At 52.4% G+C, this 22,832-nt stretch overlaps 1 protein-coding gene across 1 annotated transcript; it reads right to left on the bottom strand.

Annotated features, from left to right (window-relative positions):
- Window positions 1-533: 533 nt before the first annotated feature.
- RAB5C (RAB5C, member RAS oncogene family) lies at window positions 534-22,213 on the bottom strand. Its single transcript, XM_007177802.3, has 6 exons — window positions 22,074-22,213; window positions 4,298-4,550; window positions 2,672-2,823; window positions 2,344-2,466; window positions 1,393-1,486; window positions 534-855 (listed from the first exon to the last, which is right to left on the bottom strand). Exons 2-6 carry the CDS (start codon window positions 4,461-4,463, stop codon window positions 740-742), a joined length of 651 nt encoding a protein of 216 aa, XP_007177864.1. The 5' UTR covers window positions 4,464-4,550; window positions 22,074-22,213; the 3' UTR covers window positions 534-739.
- Between the last annotated feature and the right edge of the window lie 619 nt (window positions 22,214-22,832).

The raw sequence follows: 22,832 nt of genomic DNA, 5'->3' as shown, positions 1-22,832 counted from the left end.
CAAAATACAGAAAAAGTTGGTTCCATCCCCTCCCATTACCCCCCCTTACCCCCCACCCCCAAATACTCATCATTGTGATTTGGTCAGAACAGGGCTCAGAGCCAGAGGTCAGGGTGACCAAGGACGAGGGGGAAGGGGGCTGTGGGCAATGGGTTCGTGGCTGTCACAATAATGCTGTGGTAATGCTGTGGGTTCTCTCCCAGCTGTGAGTCAGGGGGTGGGGAGGGGACGCTGCAGCCTGATGACAGCCAGCTGAGGGAAGAGCTGCCTCCCCCTTCCCTGGCCCCTAGGGCCTGCCCCATCACCCAGAACGAAGCGCACTCCAAACACAGTAAGGATATGGATGCTCTTGCTGAGCCCGCTAATCAGCAAGAGGGAAAGAAGGGTAACTGCTCCAACCCCCGCCTCCCCATACACCAGGGTGGGGGGGAACAGGGGCACGTGGCTACTACCGGCAAAGGAAGAGTGGGAGAGCAGTAGAAAGGGCAGAGTGGGAAGAGCAGATCATATATATTAAAAAAGTGACTTAAGACTTAAAATTGAATTAGTATTTGTACAGAAAGGTGCAGGTGGAATAACTCACTCCGGCCTATGATCAAAATGATATGGAGAAACCATGGTGGGCCCCTCCCCCTGCCCCCCAGTGGTGGCCCGAGTCGGTAAGTGCGATTGGTTAGAGTGGATTCCAGTCGGGTCGTCGAGGCGGAGGAGGTGGGGGCAGTGGGCAGGTAAGGGGGGCTCAGTTGCTGCAGCACTGGCTCCGGCTGGCAGGGTTGTTCTCCTGGAGGTCCACTCCTCGGTTCCGGCCCGGAGCACAAGCTGTATTCTGGGGCTCGTTCTTGGGAAGCTTCTTAGCTGTTTGGGAGACGAGGGGGAAGATGGGTGTTTGTGGGGGAACCCTAGTACTCTCCCAAGTCCACTTGGGTACCACCCAATCAGTGATAACCAACATCCTGATGGATGTGTGTTCTATGTGCCAAATACATTTTGGGTCTTTCAGGAAACTGAGGCAAAGAGGGGTTAAATAACTTGACCAGGACCACAGAGTTAGTAAGTGGTAGAGCGAGGATTCAAACCCACACAGGATGACTCTAGAGCCAAATGAGCCCCCCCCCAAAAATCCTAAGAAGTGGGTAGGGGGCTGGTGATGTACAGCTTTAGGTGGGTGGTGCGCTGCAGGGTCAGGAAGTGAAGTGGTGAGACTTTGGCCCAGGCTTTAGAAACTTCTGGAGTGAGCTATCTATATCTGAGAGTCAGATGAAAAAGAAAACAATTTTATCAAAGTATCAAAAATGGTAAAAGATCTGTTGGTGAAGGGACCCCACAGACCTACTATAGAACAGCAGGCAAGTAACACACCCTGGTTGCGGGAGGGGAGCCGAGGCAACTTACCTATTGCCATGAAAATTTCATTCACGTTCATCGCAGTCTTTGCTGATGTCTCCATAAACAGCAAACTGTTGTCCTCTGCATAGGCTTGTGCTTCCTGATTTGGATGGAGGTGAGAAAGTGGGTGGGAGGGAAACACTGACAGTTGGCAGGGGCTGAGGCCCAGGATAAAAATCTTCCCTGATCACAGTGTCTTCCACACAACAGAGACAACACAGGGGTTTTCAGGCCTAAGGCGCCCCTGCTCTGAGTTCCCCACTTCACATACAGCACCTCTCAGCTCACACACGTCGGCAGAAGTTTGACTCAGGTTTCCATAGGCCCATTCTGCCTTCTTGCTCTTCAAAATCACTAGGCTAGGAAATATTTCTAGAAAGCTATCTTACAAATACACTTGCACATTTGGACAAAAGTATGTGGATGTCGACTATGGCACTATTTCCAGTCTTTTGCAATTACACACAACCTAGAAGTCCATCGGGTGGGGAGGGGTAAAAAAGTTAAGTATATAGTATGTAAAGAAAGGGATTCATACGCTTGTGCATGTTTCCAGAAAGACAAGAAACTGCGAGGAACTTGGGGGAAGGGAGATTGAGTTTCTAGGGTCAGAGACCCAAATTACATCCTGTATACCTTCTCGTGCAGTTTAAAATCTCCTATGTGCACATATTACCTGAAAAAGTCTGTCTTTTTCACCGTTTCGTTAAAAAGCCAGTTCATAGAAAAAATTAGCTGAAGCTTCTGCTATCCACATGCACACACACCCCACCACCACTGACAGAGAAGGCGGAGTGGTCGACGGCATCCCCTTTAGGTCCATGCTCGAGCTGTGAGGGGACAGCAAACAGAAGCTCCCCTGCTGCCGCCCAACGCAGCCCTTCACAAAGCCCGAGCAGCCTGGGGAAGCCGAGTGGAGCTGGCTCGTCCTCCCCCCGAGCCTGGTCCGTCCCCCACCTGGAACTCCACGGCTCTCTTGCTGGCCAGGTCGGCCTTGTTGCCCGCGAGCGCGATGACGATGTTGGGGCTGGCCTGCCTCTGCAACTCCTTCACCCAGTTCTTGGCCCGTGCAAACGTATCCTGGGGAGACAGGGCCAGAGCGTCAACAGGACGGAGCAGGCATTCTGCCCAGGGCTGTTCACTGGAGAAGCTGGCGCTGGCAGAGCTGAGGTGTCTAAGATGTCACCACCCTGAAGATTCTGGCGAGACACCCCCAAACACCAGAGGAAATGTGCCCACCCCCCATTCAGGAACAAAGGGTCGAGAAGCAAGGGAAAATCTTTACTGTGTTGGTGATGTCGTAGACCACGATGGCAGCCTGGGCCCCCCGATAGTACATGGGGGCCAGGCTGTGATACCGCTCCTGTCCAGCTGTGTCCCAGATCTCAAACTTGACTGTTGTGTCGTCCAAGCAGACGGTCTGTGTGAGGAAGGCCGCTGGAAGAGGGAGGGCAGTGTTACCAGGTGCAGAGGGGCTGAGGAGACACCCTCACGTATCTGCACTGTGCCATCCAGGCTCTGGCACTTAGAAGCCCGAAAACCCCCAACCCGGCGGCCAGAGCAGCCGAGCAAGGCAGGCGGAGCAGGTGCTTCTGTGAGTCGAGCGGGCTGGGGGTTGCACTGGCTTTACAGACCCAGCCAGGCAAGAGTGGGAGGAGAAGGGAAGCCTGCTTGTACTTCAGCCATTTCAGGAGCCCTCTCTGAAGGACAGCGACAAGGGGCAGGAAAGGGAAACTCTAGGAGAAACCTGGCTCCAAGCACAAAAGGGTGGGCCCTCGCTCCTCCTCCTCCTCCTCCCTCCGCTCAGAGAACAGGCCTAGTCCCTCCGTCTGCTCCAGCCCAGGGGCACCGCTGGCCTTCGGTGTCCTGAGGACACTCACACACACTCAGCCACGCTGGGGAAGACTGAAGTACACGCCGTGCTACTGCCAGGCGGGGGCTGGGTGGCCGGCTTCCCACCGCCCCTGCCACCTCCAGGCACGCTGGCTAGCCGCCACCCTCGGCTTTGCCCTCGACTTTATTCCTGATTGGCTCGACCTTCAGGGAACACAGTGACCCCATCTCTGGCCTGAGGAGGCAGGGGAACACACAGCACTTGTGCACGTGCTTCAAAGGAGTCCCGCAGCTGGGACTGGCAGGTGGGAGTCCCAGCAGAGGATCCCCACGGCTCTGTGCAGGAAGCCCGCTCTCCGTGTCGGCCCTCCCCCCTCCTCCCCCCCGAGGGGCCTGGGGCACCGCCTCACTTCCCCTCTCCAGCTCCTGACTTGAGTGCTGAGGAGGCAGCAGAAGACTGCTGACACGGCCTATTTTGTTTCCAGCTGCCTGGAAACCTCCTACCAACCAAGAGGGTAGAAAAAGGATGACTCAAGCCCAAGGTCGGCCCCAGCCCCTCGGGGTGTGTACTGGCACTGAGGCAGGAGGCTGAGTCCAGACCCTCACGTGCTAAATGCTGACCACTGGGAAATCAATGATGGGCTCTGAGATCAAGAAGGGGTAAAGGGCAGCTTCAGAAACACCAGCCCACTCACGAGGCCATTTCCCCATTCTGGAACGTGGGGGAGGCCGGGGTAGATGCACTGCCTGGCAGGGGTAAGAAGAACCCTCAGAGAGGCAGACGCAGCCTCTCCCTCCCCAGGCCAGTGGAAGGGTGTACCTGGGGCCACACAAAGAAATCAAGAGGTAGAACCAGGAGAGGAAGGCAGTTTTCGACTCTCAGCTAATTCCCACTAGATGCTTGTTGGGACTCTGACATGGAGACCAGCTGCTGGGTTTGATTCCAGGGCCCAGATGAGGCGAGGTGCTGCTGCCCCAGGCATGCTTAGCCTCTGGGCAGTCAGCTTCCCTTCTCCTCAACGCCAAGGCATCTCTTCGACTTCCCTGAGGCCACCCCCTCTCTCTCGGGCCCACTCACCTCCAATTGTGCTCTCCTGGTACTCGTGGAATTGACCCTTGACAAAGCGGAGGACGAGGCTGGATTTGCCCACTGCGGACTCCCCCAGCAGGACCAGCTTAAACTGACAGATCTTGTTCCCAGCAGCTGGTCCGTTGGGTCGTGCTGCACCTCCCCGACCCGCCATGGCCCGTCCCGCTGCAGTGGTGCCGGTGAGCGTGGGGGCGGGGGCCAGCGCTGTGCAAAGAGGCACTTAGTGGGGAGGGGCCTCCAACTGCAAGGGAGAAATCCGAAGTGCTGGGTTAGGCCAAAGACTGCCACCCAGTGAGCCCTTCCTAAACCACAGGTCACTGCCCTGCCCTGATGACCTGGCTGACTGCCTCCCCTCTCCCTAACCCCCTGCCCGGCTTCTCTGCAAGTTAGGACACGAGCCCTAACTAGGCTGTACCACACATCTCCTGGCCCTACGGCCGTCCGACAGTAAAGGGAAAAGTGGTCTCCCAACTCTAGGCTCACAGTTCTGAGCAAACACACTGACTTCCCAGCCCCAGATATGTACATTCACATACAAATAAACACCCACAGGAGAGGAATGGGCATATGCCAGCCTGGTGACAGTTAAGTCAACAGGCAACACAGGGTACCAAAAAATGGCTCAGGAGACGCTAGGATCTAGCTCAACGAACAGTGGACCTGCGGTCTGGTAGCTCAGATCACAGCCTGCCTCTGTGCAAAGCCAGAGTGGGTGGTGAGGCCAACCAGGGAACGGGGAGTCCCGGTGGAAAGCTCCTCAGACAAGGTGCTCGGCCAACCTCGTGGGCACTCAGGGACCAGAGCCTGGCCAGGTGCAAGTCGTTATCAAAAGAGCCGTTTTGTCCTGCCATCTCCGGTCTCAGTGTGAGGCTGGAATCAAAGCCTTATTTCACGCCCTCATCCTGAGCCTCTTCCCCCCAGCTCTCTCATTTTTGATGGGCCAGAAGTCTCACACACATTAAAAAACCAAACACACACCACAGCCAGCGAGCTCTGCTGGCAGTCAGAACAGCTGCCAAATTTCCCTTTTAAATAGAGACCTCAGTTCCATTCTCCACTGGCAGAGGCAGGGCTGAGGGAGGACGAGGGGGAGGTGTGGGAGGGCGGAGACAAACACGGGTACCAAGACCAAGACCTGCACACCCGGCAGCTGGTGTTCCTGCACTGACATCTTAGTCACTCAGTCAGTGGTACCTTCGGAGGCGCCAACTTTTTTTTTTTAAGTTTTGGAACTGCTAAGGATGAGGAGGCTATCTCCAGAAGCCTCTAGAAGACTTATACTAAAAGGTATCAGAACGTACACAGAATGTTTGACAAACGAGCACTGTGAGTAGGTACTGTGTCCTAAACACGCTGTGCGGCATTTGAACCTAAGCTGAGAAGAAAAGGTTTGGATGAGACTGCCCTGCGCAGAATAGAGTCTATGCAGGAAGGGTCTTCGGAGCAAGACAGCCCTGACCTGCCCCTGAGCGCGGGGAGCGCGTTCCCGGACAGTCAAAGGACAGGGTGTGAATGAAGAGGGGAATGTTTGTGGGAATCAATGGTCTGTGCTCATGCGAGAAGCAGGCACAGAGGGCTTGCTTTGTGCAACCTCAAATCGTTTCTCCACGTCCAAGTTCTCCCAGCAACTCATTTAAAAAGTGAGCTTCAGGAAGAGTGATTCACTAACCAGGAACAACAGTTTCCTTTCTGGACGTCACTAAAGGAAAAGAGGTTTGAAGCGGGGGCCACCTATTCCCCAAGAGTACAAGGAAGGAAGCATGGGGGGGGGTGGAATCTCAATTAGTGACAAGAAATGCCAGTTTTGAAATATTTTATAGTTTAAGATGCTTTCTCTTTTCACCCTGGTCAATGATGTTGGCAAGATTCTACACCATGGCCCTTGAGGTGAGGTCTGTGCTTTTGGCTTCTTTGCTGCCTTCCTCTCTATGTTCTGGACAAACAGGGAATTCAAAGAGCGCTCACCAAATGAAATGATTTTCAGAGACAGCTAACATTTACTGAACAACTGCACAACCATTACCTCCTTTAAGCTTTAAAACCATCTCCCATTTTTCAGATAAACAGCCTGCGCTCAGGTGTTAAATGCCCTGCTCAAGGCCACCCAGCACATGGTGACGAAGCCTGGACTCCAGCCATCCTCCCGGCTGTAGGAAAAACGGTGGAGGCAACGCCCACCCTCTGTGTTTGGTTTCGGGCTGCTGGGTGAATGAGACTCTTTTTGTGGCAGCAGCTTTGCTGGCCCAGCAAGGGCTGGCTCTGGCTGACAGTCACAGTGATCTTGTAGTCCCTGTGTATTCCTGCCACCAGTGGGAGGAGTTGCCCAGGGCCAGGCCAGGCCACAGCAATGATGGGAAACCACGATGGAATTACAGGTTGGTTGTTACCACGAATCCACGTGACACATAATCTTGGCCGGGCAACAGAGTGTGGCTGGGGCACTGGAGAAGGAGGTATGAATGAGTGGGGTGAGGGGAACAGAGGTGAAGACTCTGATTCGAAGAAAACCAAAGCAGCTGGGGCTGAGGGCCACTGGGGTAGGAGGTAACCAGCATCTACAAGTCAAGAAAAACAGAGGTAACATCTAAGTCTCGTCCCTATCAAACCAGTGGGTTTCCAAACCTGCCCAGACAGAATCTGATTTTTTAAACAAGCCAGAAGGGACAAATAACTTTCATGCAGCGGTTCTCAACCCTGTCTGCACAACAAAATCACCTGTGCAGCCAGCCCCCGAAGATCCGACGAAGGTTTGGAGAAGGGCCCGTGTCTGCATCTCTTAAGCGCTGTTAGGTGCTCCGCCTGGCGCAAACTGCCTGGTGACATGTTCCGCCTGGACACTGGTCCTGCCTTCCACAGATACCTGAGCAGGCACACACTGCCTTTTTTTATGGCCTGTTGCCTCGTGGTTTTCCTGGACCCACTTAGTGATCACGTGAGCAGAGGTCTTGAACCTTCCCAGACAATAAAGCACAGAGGAAGTTGCTTCTGCCATGAAGGGCACATGGAGACATGGAGGTGCCTCAGACAGGCAAAGGCCACACTCAGAGCCCCAGGAAGCCCTATGTCCTCCCCTCCCAAGACTGGGAAATCAGAGACGGAGCCCCTGGCAGGTGGTAAAGGTGAATTCACTGAGCTTGCCTGCTGCCTGGGGGAGGCAAGCCCACTGTGGGACGCTTTCCTCCTGAACCAGCAGCTAGAATTACCCACAGGCGCAGTCAAATGATGGAATTATAACCCAAAATGGCACAGTAAAAGTCTTCGCTTTTTTTTTAATAATTTTTTTTTTTTGGCCATACCACGTGGCTTGCAGGGATCTTTGTTCCCCGACCAGGGATCGAACCCGTGACCCCTGCATTGGGAGCACGGAGCCTTAACCACTGGACCGCCAGGGAAGTCCCCAGTAAAAGCCTTCTTTCAGACCAAAATCCAATCCCCTTTAAGAGCTAAAGCTGTGGTCAAAGTTCCTTATAAGATACAGAATAGGCAAAAAATATATATATATTTTTAAAAACCAGTTTCTCCAGCACCAGGAAAAACACACGAGTGGGATGAATTTCCTCCCGGATATTTTCATGAAGCTGCTGAAATGGGTAGAGCAGCACCTCGAGGGCCCCTCCTTGCCATGACCCCCTCCGCCACGCTCCAAATCAGAAACCTGGTTTCTTCAGAGGCCACGAGAACAAGCACCACTCCCAACCTCACGTCTTCACGGGAAACGGGAGAGAATTCGAGGACGGGGGCATCCTACACCTTTCCCCACGGGGCACACGAAAGGGCAGAAGGGATCAGAGCTCCTAAACACTCTGGCCCGTGAACAGGCATAATGGGCACACGCCCAGCCCATCCTGGGGCCAAGGGGGGAGAGAAAGAGGAAAGAAGAGCAGGACGCTGCTCTTCCTTGCTCTGGACACTGTAGGTCAGTGGGTTTCAAACTTTTTTCATCAGAATCACCCAGGGCGTTTAGAGAATAAGCCTGACCAACTGAATCTAGAATCTCTAGAGGTGCAGCCCAGAAATCAATGTTTTTAAAACAAGTTCCCCAGGAATTCCCTGGTGGTCCAGTGGTTAGGACTGGAAGCTTTCACTGCTGAGGGCCCGGGTTCAATCCCTGGTCAGGGAACTAAGATCCCACAAGCCGTGCGGCGCGGCCAAAAAAAATAAAATAATAAAATAAAATAATCCCCAAGTGATTCTAGGAGGCTGATTTAAGCCCAAGAGCTGCAGTTGACACAGGAAGGAGGGAGGAATGTGAGAAACAGAAAGGCGCCCCCCAGATGGGTACCGTGGACAATCCAGGTGGATGAGGCTGGGGACGGAGACGGGTTCTTGGCTTTATTCAACACCTGAAGCCTTCTCCAAGATGCGACATGCTGCTGGAATGTCGCCCCTCCCCCCAGCCTCCACTCGAAATGTTCACCTTTCTCTTCTCTAATCCATGAAGTCACCCACTTCATACTCTTTGTCCTTCTGGTAAAGAGTGAGCAATTCCAGCTGGTGGGTGTCTCTCGTGCTTCCTGTTTGCTTCGGAGACTTCCTCTAGCTGAGAGTCCCGGCACAGCTTGGATAGTGAGCAGATTAACGAAACCAACCAGATTTCGTTTTGGCCAGAGGCTGGTCTGCTCTAGACTTGCTCACTCAAGGTTAGCCTGGGGCCGCCTGGGACCAGGACAGGGAGAGGAGGGGGAGGGCGTGGTGCTGAGAGCCCAGCAAGCCCGCCCAGGGCCCCTGGAGGCGGTTCTGGCCAGTGGCTCCTCAGCTACACTTTACTCTGGATAAAAGCATTCCTGAATATTTAACACCCTGAGAGTTCGGCAAGAGGACATCAGAAGCAACCTGTTAGCTTAAAGAGAATAAATGAACAAATCAGGGGACACAGGAGAGGTAATTAGGTTCAAAAGCTAAGGTGGAAGACATTAAAACCGCTCAGAACAGCAGGGGAGATGATTTACCCATAGACTCAAGAACACAGCTCGTCCTCAAAGGGGAAAACCACCACTACTGGCACCCAGGACCACAGGGCAGACTCACAGCAGGACTACGCAGGCCTCGAGCTGGTTGCAGAGACAGAGGAAAGAAGAATCTGAAGCAACACAAGCCAAGAGCCCCATGAGGTCCCCACGTTCCTTCCTAGCACAACTAGCAGTCAGGACTTGGGAGGCTGAACTGGGTTTGGTTAAAGCCTGGCTCCACCGTTTGTTAGCTGAGTGACCTTGGCCAAGGCAGATGAGTGACCGCTGTCAGCTTCAGTCCCTTATCTATAAAATGGTATTACTTAATACCAATCACACAGAGTTGTTAAATGAAACAACACATAGCGTGCATGGTACAGTACCCCCCTGAAGATGAGGTTCTAACGAACGACAGGGTTGTTATACTACCAAGAGCCTAACTAAGTAGCTTTGACTCACTGGTTGTCAAAGCGCAAAACTCTTCATAATTACAGAGAATAGATGGAGGTGAGGTGAGGTGAGGTGACCTGCCCAGGGTCACAGCCAGGTGGTGGCAGAGCCCGAGCCCAGGACTCATAACTCCAGCAAGGCTCCACCATCAGATAGAAAACCCAAGAATATTAATAACGTCATCACATCCACTAAGAATAATGAGGCCACCACCTTCCGTCTATGCTTTAATACAATATGGCTTTTAACTATGGGAAAAGGAGTTTGTATCAAATTTAAAAAACACGCTGCTGGATGGAAAAGTTCTATATCTTGATTTGGGAAGTAGATACATGGATGTCTACAAATGTAAAAATGCACTTAAGATTTGTAAGCTTCGGGACTTCCCTGGTGGCACAGTGGTTAAGAATCCGCCTGCCAATGCAGGGGACGCGTGTTCGAGCCCTGGTCCGGGAAGATCCCACATGCCGCGGGGCAACTAAGCCCGTGAGCCACAACTACTGAGGCTGCACTCTAGAGCCTGTGAGCCACAACTACTGAAGCCCGCGCGTGCCTAGAGCCCGTGCTACACAACAAGAGAAGCCACTGCAGTGAGAAGCCCGCGTACCACAAGGAAGAGTAGCCCCCGCTCACCACAACTAGAGAAAGCCTGCACGCAGCAACAAAGACCCAACGCAGCCAAAAATAAATAAATACATTTATTTATTTAAAAAAAAAAAAGATTTGTAAGCTTCACTTGTATGTAAGTTACATGTCAATAAAAAGGTTAAAAATGCTGCTGGTATAGAATTTTGCATACAACAATGAAAAATTGAAGCTTAGATATATGATACCAATCTAGCTCCCCTGTACATAAAATATTTTCTGTCTTAGTATAAAAAAATTCAGAGTAAAGACTGTGAAAAAGGGGCTTCCCTGGTGGCACAGTAGTCAAGAATCCGCCTGCCAATGCAGGAGACATGGGTTCGAGCCCTGGTCCAGGAAGATCCCACATGCCGTGGAGCAACTAAGCCCGTGCGCCGCTACTGAAGCCTGCGCTCTAGAGCCTGTGAGCCACAACTACTGACCCCGTGTGCCGCAACCACTGAAGCCCGCACGCCTAGAGCCTGTGCTCCGCAACAAGAGAAGCCACCGCAATGAGAAGCCCGTGCACCGCAAGAGTAGCCCCCGCTCGCCGCAACCAGAGAAAGCCCATGCGCACCAACGAAGACCCAACGCAGTCATAAAAAAAAAAAAAAAAAAAGACTATGAAAAAGATGATGTCTGAATTAGAAGAGGACCAAAAGAGAACAAAGATACCCAAACAAATAAGGGGCAAGATAGCAGGATTCAGCATAAACAAATGTGCCTGCTGCGTACATATTAAGAATATATTTATTGTTTGTACTTAACTGTGAGCTAAAGAATTTTAAAGTTGTTTAAAGCTTCATGACAGTAAAAAGAGAAGCCGACGCTTAAGTCTTTTCAGCAGGGAGAAAGCGGTTATGATGGTGTGATGCTCTACACTCCCCAACCAGTCCAGAGCGTATCTGCAGAGGGAAAAGGGGTTTAGGGGTGGAATCAAAGAGAGGGGTGTCTTCCTGTGTGACCAGAACTATGGAATTGCCACACAGAGAGCCTGTGTCTCACCTGGAGCATGTCACAGAAGAAGCTGGGCCCTGGAAGCCAGAAGCTTAACAGTGCAGGTTGAGATTTGGGGAGAACGCTGATGGGATGTGTCGGGCCAGGGCTGTAGCCTCTTCCCACCAGTAAGTAGGGGGCTTAGGGGAGACGGCAGCAGGAGGGGAAGGGTATGCTGCCTTTACAGAGCCACAGCAAGGCAACCCCCTTTCCAGGGAGGGAAATCATCCCAGAGGCGGACTGAGAGTGAGAGGGGCCCCCTTCCGCTGGGGCAGGCCCTTAAATCTGCCCCAGCCTGCCCAACTCCCTTAACTGGGAGCAGTTTCACTTCACTCCCCTTTCAACAGTAAGACTCTACTGGGGCTGAGTGCCTAGACTCCTGCACCACAGTGACGCCTGTGAGCATGGAGTCCACGAACTCCACCAACACCTGCAAAAGGGGCCAGTGTGCAGGGGCACCAAGAGGCTTAAACCGTGGATACACATGACCGAGTGGTCCTTGCCCGGTGTCCGGGCTGAACCTGGAGCTGTGCCAGGAGCAGCCAGGACAGAGCACAGCTGCTCCTGCAGCCCTCTCCCTTGTCGGGAAGACCGGCTGTGTCGCTCAGCATAGATGCCAGGCCGAGTTGGGTGGAAGCCACTCTTGAGGACAGACCCCCCAGCCTCCGGGGGCCCTGCCCCAGCAAGAGCACCAAGAAATCCTTCTCCGATTTCCAAGCTGCTTTCTCAGCTCTCAACCACAGATGGGCTCCCTGGAGAGGCAGAGAAGCAGAGTCAGCGCTAACTTTCAGGCCCAGGATGAAAACCTCCAGTCCCTCTCTTCCTGTGCCCACGGGGAGGAAGGCTGCTGGGGGGCAGGGGCTTATCTACAGGGATCTGCTGACACAGCCTGGCCGGTGTGGCCGCCCGTACCATCTGTGGAAGGGCCCCGGGATTCAGGGGCAGCTCTAGGGTTCTCATTCACCGGCCCCGCTGGCCACAGAGGAGCCTGGCGCTTGGGTGGCGGGGTCATGGGGAAAGCCAGCCAGACAGCGGTCTGCCTACAGCTGCACCAGGCAAGGCTCGTGCTGCCTACTGACTCGAAGAGGCACCGGGGGGCTCTCGGCCCTACGAGTGCTACTCCTAAGAGCCTATCTCCCTAAGAGGGCCTGGCCTCCGGCTCAGCACACCTCAGCCAGCAAGGCTGTGGCAGACTCTCCGGCCCCATGCAGGGCAGCTCTCTAAGAAGCCTCAAGCAAAAGCCCAATTTGAAGTTTGGCACTTTCGGTGGCACAAACCCACACACGCATCCAGCTACAGGGTACGGGGTACGGGGTACGGGGTGCGGGGGGAATGGGACCAAGGCTGTGTGGTGGCTCACCTCCCCCCCACCGCCCCAGCTCGTCACCTGCTGGCGCCGGGAAGAACACAGAGAGAGCTGGACAAGGCTCAGCTTCTTCCCTGGCCACAACCTATACCTGCCACGGCCCCAGGACGCAGCACAGGTCATGTGGAAGCCAGTCAGGACGGCTGTAGGAGACCAGCTGACCCACAAGCCTCACGATTACTCTGTTTGAGCTGTTTATGCTCATGCAGTTACTATTTCCTGAGACGGTGCTAACCAGGATCTCAGCAATACAGGGCCCATCGATCCCTCTGTCTTGGGAAGGTCTCTGCAGGGGCCAGGAGTACCAGCCTGGACAGCTGCTGCTTCTGCTGCTGCCCCAGGCCCAGAAAGACTCCAAGAACCTCTGCTTGGAAGTCAGCATCATCAGCAACACCTGTTTATCGAGCTACTCATACCAACAACTGACACCTCTCACAAACCCTTCCTGTCTTTACAAAAAAAAAAAAAAAAAAGTCAGTTTAAGTTACCGCCCTCTTTGTTTTGCCCTCAGCTCCTAAACAGAGAGCAGAGGGCAGAGGTCATGCGTCAGAGGCAAGCAGGGGAAAAGAGAATCAGGTATCAGATCTAGCAAAACCAAATTCCTCCTGCTCAGACACCACACACGCTATGGTCAGAGGCTGCCCAACTAACAAGAAACAAGGTCAAAGTTCCTACTGTGGGACCTGAGGGATGATGGCTGCTCTCAGGAGCCCGGGTGCCAAAGAACAATATTTTAGGCTGATGTTTTCTTTCTTAAATTTTTGTCGAACAAAATGTAGAAGGGTGAAGTGAAGAAATCAGGCAATGAATGGGTCTCAACAGGTTTCGATGAATGAATCACACTTCTACTTCATAGCCCCAAATTTTCATGACTGTTGTGGGTGGCAAGAGGTTGAAGAACTTGGGGGCTTGAGGGTTGGGAATGAGAAAGTGAGAGAAACTAAGGGCATGTTGCAGATGAAACGATCATGCTACAAAATTCTCAAAGGCAGACTATGGGTTTCCCTTTAACAGCACATAACATCAAACCTGACACACAGTGGGTGTTCATAAATGTGGTGAACCGAGCCTGCGATGTAGGTACCGCCCGGTTAGGTCTGGCAAGTGAACGGGGCAGCTGAAGGCTCCAATACACATCCATCCGCCAGACGGTTTGGATCCCCTAACAGAGCCATAGCCCAGTGGAGGAGACACCTCGCCACCCCAGACAGGACCTCTTAGGTTCCTTCTACACAGGGGTGAAGAGCACGAGTGCTGGAGTCAAACTTCAGTTCAAGTCCTGGAGCCACCACTTCCTAGGGTGACTCTGTGTTGTGTCACTAAACCCATCTCCTCCCGTGTAAAATAGAGAGATTAGCACCACCCATCTCCCAGGGCTGCTGGGTAAAGGATGCACTGAAGACTCTCAGCAAAGGGCCTCGTTCAGAGCAAGATCTCGATAAATAAATGTTCGCGGTGGGGAAGTCCCTATGAAGTGGATTCCTCGAATAAACGTTCAAACACTATTTATTCACGTATTGCTTTTGCTTCCAGTTTCCCTGAACCCCATTCCTCAGTGCCCCTCATTTGGAAAGAATGCTGAATAGGACAACAGCTCTAGTCTGAATATTTTTGTCCCTCTCCCAAATGCCTATGTTGAAATCCTAATCCCCACTGTGATGGTATTTGGAGGTGGGGCCTTTGGGAGGTGAGGCCATGAGGGCAGAGCCCTCATGACTGGAATTAGTGCCCTTTTAAAAGAGAACCTCAGAGCGCCCTAGCTCCTTTCATCATGTGAGGACACAGCAAGAAGTCGGCAATCTGCAACCCGGAAGAGGGAGGGCCCCCTGATCTTGGACTTCCAGCCTCCAGAACTGTGAGAGATAAATTTCCTTGTTTATAAGCCACCCAGTCTGTTGTAATTTTGTATAGCAGCCCAAACAGACTAAGACAACAACTTTCACCAGTGCCCTAGAAAAAGGAGCAGCTCACAGCTGACGTCCTATGTCCTGTCAACAACCATAACCTTGTATTCTCTGGAGACTGGCTTCCAAAGCCACAAGAATGGAGGGTGGGGACGACCACCACCAACCAAAAAAATCAACAATGAGTTAAAGCCCCTAACCAGGCAAATCAAGAACTCTTTTAAAAAAAAAAAAAAAAAAAAAAAAAGCCCTACAACACAAAACATCTTAAAGCCCAAATGCCGTTCCTTCCATTTCAAAGCCTCTTTCAGGAAAGGGAAGAAGGAGTTCAGTGGTGGAGAGGGGGAGGGGACAGGACTAGGACAGCTGACAAAGACACCAGAGTTCCTTTTAAAAAACAAGGCTGCAAATGCTAGAGGTTTGGAAATTGGTGTCATTAATCACCACAGCCTTCGGAGCAGCTCGGAGAGCAATTTGATGACTAGGAGAGCAGCCAGGGTTAGAGAGGCCACCCACGCCCTCCCCCACGCCTGGGATGCTTCTGACAGAGCCACCTGAAGGGGACACACACGGAGCTATGAATAGAAGGCAAGAGGCTTGTAAACCAACTCCTGTTAAGATCCCAAGTTAGTGTTTCCAGCAGGGCTCAAGTTACACATCTTCATAAGGATGACAGTACAACGGAAGGATTTAAGCTATTCAATGATTCAGGATCACAGCTCAAAGTGACAGCCTGCCCTGAGCCTGCCTGGAGCCACAAGCCCTGCATGAACCCTCCCAAAGGGGAGGTCCGTTTTTGAATGGCAGCAAAAGAACGCTGGCCCAGACCACATGGACTCGCCTACCAGACCCGGAAGGTTTAGCTGGAGAACTTAGCACCTGAAATACTGAACGATTATGTACCTCACCTTCCCAACTGGATAGTAAACTCCAGAGTAAATACCAAATCCGACCATTTTTGGATCAGTCAAAAAGCATTAGGCAGGGGTAGGAGAAGTATGCAGAAGCAACCGCCTGCCATTGGGGTCCGCTCCCAGGAGTCTCCAGGGGTGGATTTCCCAGGCGCAGCTCCACCTCACCTACCTCTGGAGGCTTCGGTGACTACAACTAACCATCAAGAGGAGAAATCACGTAACTCCAACCACAAAACTCCATATCAACGTAACTGAGAGGAAGCGTTTACTAAAAAGGGAGTGGCCTTGGAGAGCCAGCTGATTCTAGGACCAGGGCAGGAAATACACAAGGTAAGCCTGGAGCATCTTGTAGCGCCAAAAAGTAAGGAAGTGCTAACAAAAATGAAAACGAAAAAACCCCAAGATGATGGGGGTAGGTCAAAGGGAGATGAAAGAGCTCCCAATGACCGAAGCTGGAACAATTTGAACAATAAAATGAAGTAGTACTGGATTATAAACCAAAGTGTAAAATAAATGCCCACGAGTTCATAGTGATATAAATAATTGAATAAATAAATGGGGGAGGATAGACAATCTTTTGTGTACAAGAACTCCAAGTAATTCATGTAGATACCCTGCCCTGGAGGAGAGGAGCGTTAACTCCCCACCCCTCAAGCGTGGGCTGCACAGAGGGACTGCCTTCCAGGGAGGACAGCACAAAAAGGGGGAGGGGAGACAGCGGAGAAGCCTGACAAACATCGCCTCAGGACTTCCCTGGTGGCGCAGTGGTTAAGAATCCATCTGCCAATGCCGGGGACACAGGTTCGAGCCCTGGTCGGGGAAGATCCCACATACCGCGGGGCAACTAAGCACGCGTGCCACAACTACTGAAGCTCACGCGCCTAGAGCCCGTGCTCCGTAACAAGAGAAGCCACCGCATTGAGAAGCCCACGCACCGCAATGAAGACCCAGCGCAGTCAAAAAAAAAAAAAAAAAAAAATTGCCTCCGCCGGGTGACCAAAGCTGACGCTGACAGTGGTAAGTCACGCTGATTGTACACACCCTTGATATGATGTGGTGAGAATGGCACTTTACCTCTGAGGTCTTCCTCCCACAAACCCATAGCCCCAGTGTAACCATGAGAAAAGCATTAGACAAATCCCAATTGAGAAACACGCTATGAAATATCTGACCAATATTCCTCAAAACTCTCCAGGTCATCAACATCAAGGAGAGCCTAAGAAACTGTCACAGCCAAGAGGAGCCTAAGGAGACATGACTAAAGGTAAGACTAACTAAAGGTAACGTGGTGTCCTGGATGGGATCCTGGAACGGAAAAAGGACGCTAGATAAAAACTAAGGAAATGTGTGGGGTTTCCCTGGTGGCGCAGTGGTTGGGAATCTGCCTGCTAATGCAGGGGACACGGGTTCGAGCCCTGGTCTGGGAAGATCCCACATGCCGCGGAGCAACTAGGCCCGTGAGCCACAACTACTGAGCCTGCGCGTCTGGAGCCTGTGCTCCGCAACAAGAGGGGCCGCGACAGTGAGAGGCCCGCGCACCGCGATGAAGAGCGGCCCCCACTTGCCACAACTAGAGAAAGCCCTTGCACAGAAACGAAGACCCAACACAGCCAAAAATAAATAAATTAATTAATTTAAAAAAAAGAATCAATGTCTGATCATTGTTTAAAACAAAAAACAAAAAACTAAGGAAATGTGAATAAAGTATGGACTTTAGTTAATAATAATGTATCATAACTGGCTCATTAATTGCAACAAATGTACAATGTAATGTAAGATGTTAATCACAGTGGAAACCAGGTGTGGAGGTTTGGGAGAAAACGCTACTACCTTTGCAATTTTTCTGCTGGCACACCTTTCTCAGGCCCACCCTTATTCAAGAATGAGCCTTGTGCAGATATGCAAAGGAGCACCCAGGGACCACAGCTGAGTTCACGTCCATAGACCCTTGCCCAGCCCTGACCTGGGGTCGGTGCTGCCTCACCACACACGGCTGCGGGGGCACACTGACCAGGTACACATATGCTGGAAGGTGGTCAGCAGACCGTGGATGGCCAAAGCCATGCTGCCTTTCCTGATGAAACTGTGCCGGACACAGAGCTCTACCCTCTGGAAATTTAGTTTGTGACCTGTCTCCACCCCCTATATCTTCTGTACTGTAGCGTTCATCCTGTTTACCTGTCCGCTCTCTTATCTATGAGCAACTCTGCGGAGGATGGACGAAGAAATGGCTCGGGCTTTGGGATCGGAGGGACGTGAGCGTGAATCTCAGGTTCACCACATCTGCGTTGTGTATGTTAGAGGAAACGGGCGGGCGTTTGCTTCAAAGGGAGGTTTGAATGTCTGCCCTTTCCTTGGACAACCACAGCCTACCATGCTGGGTGTCACGGTGGGACTGGACACAGAGATAAAACAGGACACGATCGGTGCCCCCCACAGGGCTCACACACTACACAAGAAGGCAGACAAGGAGCAATGAGAGGAAAGCACAGGGAAGAGAAAAGCCCTCAGCCTCCTTCAAGGGAGGGGAGGCTTCACAGAGGAAGTGATGTTCCCACTGCGCTTTGAGAGGAAAGCTGGGAGATGCTGCTCCCAGGCAGGAGGTGGAGAAGGGCCTTCCACGCAAAGGGAAGAGCACACAGTGAGCCCAGAGACAGGGTGAGGAGGGATCCGAGCACAGACTTTCTCCCCCTGCTCTGCCACTCACTGTGGAGTCCCCACCATAACCTGGGGACTGAACGCAGTACCTTCCTCCTGGGGCTGTTGTGAGGATCAAAAGAGAACGCCTGGCACGTCGGAAGCAAAACTCAAAAAGTTTAGCTTTTATTTGGATTATTGTTCCTGTATACAAGAGATGGGGATGTTTACTCTGAAAACTAATCTTTTATAGAACCAAGCTATTAATGCAGAGAACTCCTTAAGAAATATTCCAATTCTCCCCTGCCAAGGCTCTTGAAAGCACTATTATCTGGGTTGGGGGACATCCTAGTTTACAAAGTCTACCTGAATCGCTGTTTCTCAAATGGCCCCAACAAAAGTATCCCGACTCAAGTTGGGGGAGAGAAAATGCAAACTTCCAGGAATCTGGGAATCGAACCCAAAGCAGCCTGCTGCAATCAAAATATTGTCCTCAAGTTTCCTGTTTTAGCTTAAATACATGCAAACTTTGCATTCCGATCTATAACAGATCCAGGATTGTTTTGGTATAAAAATGTTGAAAACTGAGTTAAGACTGAAGTGCCTCGAAGATGCAAAGATCTGTGGCTCTGAGTATCCACTGGGTCTGAGAACCCCAGTGGGAGGAGCACAGTCATGGTCTTAGCGTTCTCTTCAGTAAAATGGGAATAGAACCCCCAACAATTCCGTTCACCATCTATGGAACAAGACAGTATGGGAACCATCCATCATAGCACCGAGCATCACAGTGAAAACTGGTAGAAATGTTGAATCAGAATCCTAGGGATGAATTATGATGTACCTTCAAAACTCCATGGACCTTGTGATTATCTATCCTGTGCCAGGGAATGGACTAGCTTTACCCTTTGTTTCTAATTCAGCAAGATATTTTGTATCTCCATTTCACTGGAAGAAAGAGAGGCTCAGAGAGGTCAAGTAACAATCCCAAGGCCACGCAACTGGTAAATGAGGGAGTCCAGATGACAACTCAGGCCTGGTTGACTCTAAGGCTCTCGTGCCTTCCACCCCACCACACCGCCTCTCTGTTTACCAGGCGAGGGTTAGAAGAAGAAGGGTCTTTCTAAGACGTACTTGGTTGGTGGGGCTGAATTTAAATTTCTGACCTTACTCTGTGTTTCCATGTAAATTCTAGTGAAAGCAGCACCTGGTAGACAGCCACGTTCTTCCCACTGCAAGCAGCAGGCAGCACCAGAGGAGAATCGCGGGGGCTAAGCAGAGGCCAGCTCCACCAGTCCTCTGTGCCCTCCACCCTGCCCAGAGGGACCCCCTGAGTCCACTCACTTTTACTTTCATTTTCTAGCCATCTTGACTTTCAGGTTCCCAAGAAATTAATGGCATGCAGATGTGAGCAAACTCTCAGGCCCTGAAGAGTACTGACTTGGGACTCATAACTGCCATGGTCCCCAGAGGCAGAGGAGAAAGAAGACAGGAGGGTGGGGTAGGGCTGGGGAAGAATACCGGAAGCAGAGGAGGAGTGCCACTGATGAGGAGGCTAAAGAATCTGCACCTGGGCCACTGCTTGCTCACCAGCATGTCCATTCCTTCCACAAACAGACCAAAGGAGGACCTGCTATTAGGGAAGATGAGGCACATCTAATCCCAAGACCCAGCTCTATCATTTTCTAACTGTGTGATCTAAGACAATCTACTTAAACTCCTTCAGCAGCATCTCTAAAGTGGAGATACAATTCCCACAATCTCCCAGGAACACATGTGAGGAACACATGTGAAAAGAACTTGGCAACTTTAGACTGATTTATAAAAATTAGTTGTTACCACCCTTCTATAGTATAAAGGCAGAAAAAGACCCACTGGTTGTAAGAGGCAAGCAGGAGAGGAAGGGCATCAGAGGGGAGGGGCTTCTGTCCCACACACAGTCCTCCGTCTCTGCCAAGCAGTGTCAGATCTCTGCTTGGACTCTATAATCTGTGGATGCCAGAAGTGGCCACCTAACCACTCAGGGCACTGGTGCCTTCCTGTCCCTCTGAAAGGGATAGCTTCTCCTTCAAAAGCCTGCTTTAGAATCACAGCTGGGAGATCAAGTCCAGACAAAGAAAGGTCCCCTCGGAAGGCTGGCCAGCCTCATCCTGGGACTCCCAAAGAGTTCCAGAAACTACAGCCCACTACTGAGGAGGTGAGTTTGGTCAGAGACCAATGGCCGGTGAGTAGGGGCACAGACTGACCAGATTAGACAAACTAGGTTGGCCATAGAAGTCTCCAACAACCCTCCAAAGAAGTCCAGAGAGAGAGAGAGCTTGTGATTCGACTGCTGACTCTAACAAGAAACTTTTTTTGTTGTTCCATAAAAAAATGAAAGGAGTGCATCCCAGGTCTAGCTCAAAAGTTTGTAGGAGTCAGACACTGGTGATTGTCCAGAAGAGGTCAAAAAGATCTCAAGACGAAACAACTTTAAGTAGCATCCAAGGGCAGTAAAGATGGCCCAGAACACTGAAGAGCTACAGAAATTCCCAAAGATAGCATGGTCTTCCCTCCCTTCCTCCACTGTAGATAGCAAGGGTCAGTCATGGCCTCAGAGTCAGGCTGCTCTCATTAAGGTGCAGTCTCTGGCCTGTACTTTGGCCACGTAACAGAGAACCTCCCAGCTTGGTCTGAGACAGCAGCCATTTCACACACCTAAGTCCCAAGCAAGGGACAAGGATCAGATGTCAGTACGGGCTGTCTCTCGGAAAAGGTGGGGGGAAACAGCACTTTGTGGCATGTGTGGGAATTCCTTGGGCTACAAAAATTAGCACATTAAGGACCCAGAGGTGCGACTGTGATATCAAGTTAATCCTCTGCAATCTACAACTTACTTGATCAAGCCCAGAAGGGAATGGAGATAGACCCTAGGACTAAAAGTGGTGTGACCTGTTGATCAGGGAGGTGAGCGTGTGTGTTTAGGAGGGGAAAGAGATAGCCCAGGACTCTTCAGTTCCAGACTCCTTATTTTTGGTCTTTTTCCTCTTCTCTAAGGACCAACAGACAGCAGTCCCAAGAGGAGCAGTCCCTCTGAGGCAGCCTGGAACCACTCACGGGCTCTGGGAGGACAGGGCTGAGACTCCAGCAAGGCGGGAGGAGGAGGGGAGAGAGATGATAATGAATGGGCAGATCCACCCTGATCTATGTGATCTGTAGCTAGGATTGAGCAAACCTCAGCTAAATTGTTCAGAGGCAGGAAGAGCCAGAGATACACTCAGAGAACGACACAACACAACCAGAGGACAGGGCTGGGGGCTCAGGGGGCAAGGCACAGAGAAGACAGCTCATTCCTAAAGAGTGACCCAGACTTTAAACTCTGCTGAGATCCTGGGTGGCTCTCCGGCTTGAGGAAAGAGAGGAAGTTAAGGAGTTGTGGGAGCGGTCTCAGCCAGGACCCCCCCACCCCACCCCGCCCCAGCCCCAGGAAATCAAGATAAAATTCCTCTAGGGCTGGAGCGACAACTGTTTTTGTGGGACGGGACGGGGCGGGGGGGGGGGGGCGGGCTGGGGACAAGAGAGGCGACAGACAACACTCCTGGCTACCTCTAAAAGAGAAGGGGGACAAGCTCCTTCACACTTGACAAAGATTCCTCCAATTCTGGGAGCAGAGGGAGAGGAACTTAGGGTCTCTCCCTCCCACAACCGGACCGGGACAGGCCAGAGGACAGCCATAGGGGTTTCCCAAGGCTCACGAAGGGCAGGGAAGGGAAGGAAAGAAGAGATCCCCCCCGCTTTGGCTCGACGCCTTGGGAGCCCCTTAAGAGGGGGCTACGGGTCGGGGGAGGGGTCAGTATCCCCCTAAGCCAGGGTTAGGCGGGAGGAAGGGCCGCCCCGGAGAGGCTTCAACACGAACGAGACACTGGGTCCCAGGACAGGCACACTCACGGCGGCTCCGGGGCGGCGGCGTTACTTGGGGCCGGGGCTCGGACAGGCTCCGCTCCTCTCCCCCCGGCGGTGTCCCAGGCTCCGGCCTCCACTTCCGCCTTTCAGCCGCTCCGGATCCGGATCTCCACCTCCGACCCGCCCCTCAATACTCCCAGGCGACTGACAGGGCGGAGAGACCAATGGGAGGCACTCTTGGCCGACTCTCAGGCGGTCCCGGCGCGGGTTGCGGGAGAGGCGGGAGAGCGCGCGCGAAGGGCGGCGGGACTTGTAGTTCGCAGCGTTGGGAGGAGCCGGTGGCCGCCTGGGACTTAGGCTTAGGGTGGAGCCGGCGGCCGGCTAGGCGGAGCCCGGCCGGGAACTCTTTAAGGCCAGGCCTGCCGACCGCGTCATCGTGGATTCCAGGCACCCCGAGGGGAGGCGTTTGGCGGAGCGTTGCAAGAGTGCAGAAGGCTGTGTGTGCAGAATTGGGAAAGGAAAAACATGGTGTGAATGAATATGCACGTAAGGCCGCGTGGACCAGCCCTAAGCACTCGCTAACGCGGAGAAGCCCCTGTCCAAGCTTTCGGGCCAAGTCAGTTCTGGGAGCCCGACTGTTGGGGACATTCTGAGATGAGAAAGATGATGGAAGCGCTATAGAAAGGGCTCTCTGGAGGCTACTGGGTGGGATCACAGGGAGAGCTCTTGCTACTGCCCAGCCGTAAACCGGGACCCTCCGCCATTGGCTCAACCCCAACCTCCGCCCCTGCCCCTGCCTCTCTC

The sequence above is a fragment of the Balaenoptera acutorostrata genome, chromosome 20 (genome assembly GCF_949987535.1).
Source record: "Balaenoptera acutorostrata chromosome 20, mBalAcu1.1, whole genome shotgun sequence".
Taxonomy (NCBI): domain Eukaryota; kingdom Metazoa; phylum Chordata; class Mammalia; order Artiodactyla; family Balaenopteridae; genus Balaenoptera; species Balaenoptera acutorostrata.
The sequence above is the reverse complement of the archived record's forward strand: the minus strand, read 5'-3'. Positions and strand labels throughout refer to the sequence as shown.

Coding starts and splice junctions, on each gene's coding strand:
- RAB5C (XM_007177802.3), bottom strand. CDS start 4,463: ATGGCGGGTCGGGGAGGTGCAGCACGACCCAACGGACCAGCTGCTGGG. Junction 2,824..4,297: donor CCAGGAGAGCACAATTGGAG/GTGAGTGGGCCC, acceptor TCCCTCTTCCAG/CGGCCTTCCTCACACAGACC. Junction 856..1,392: donor TGAAATTTTCATGGCAATAG/GTAAGTTGCCTC, acceptor TCTCCCAAACAG/CTAAGAAGCTTCCCAAGAAC.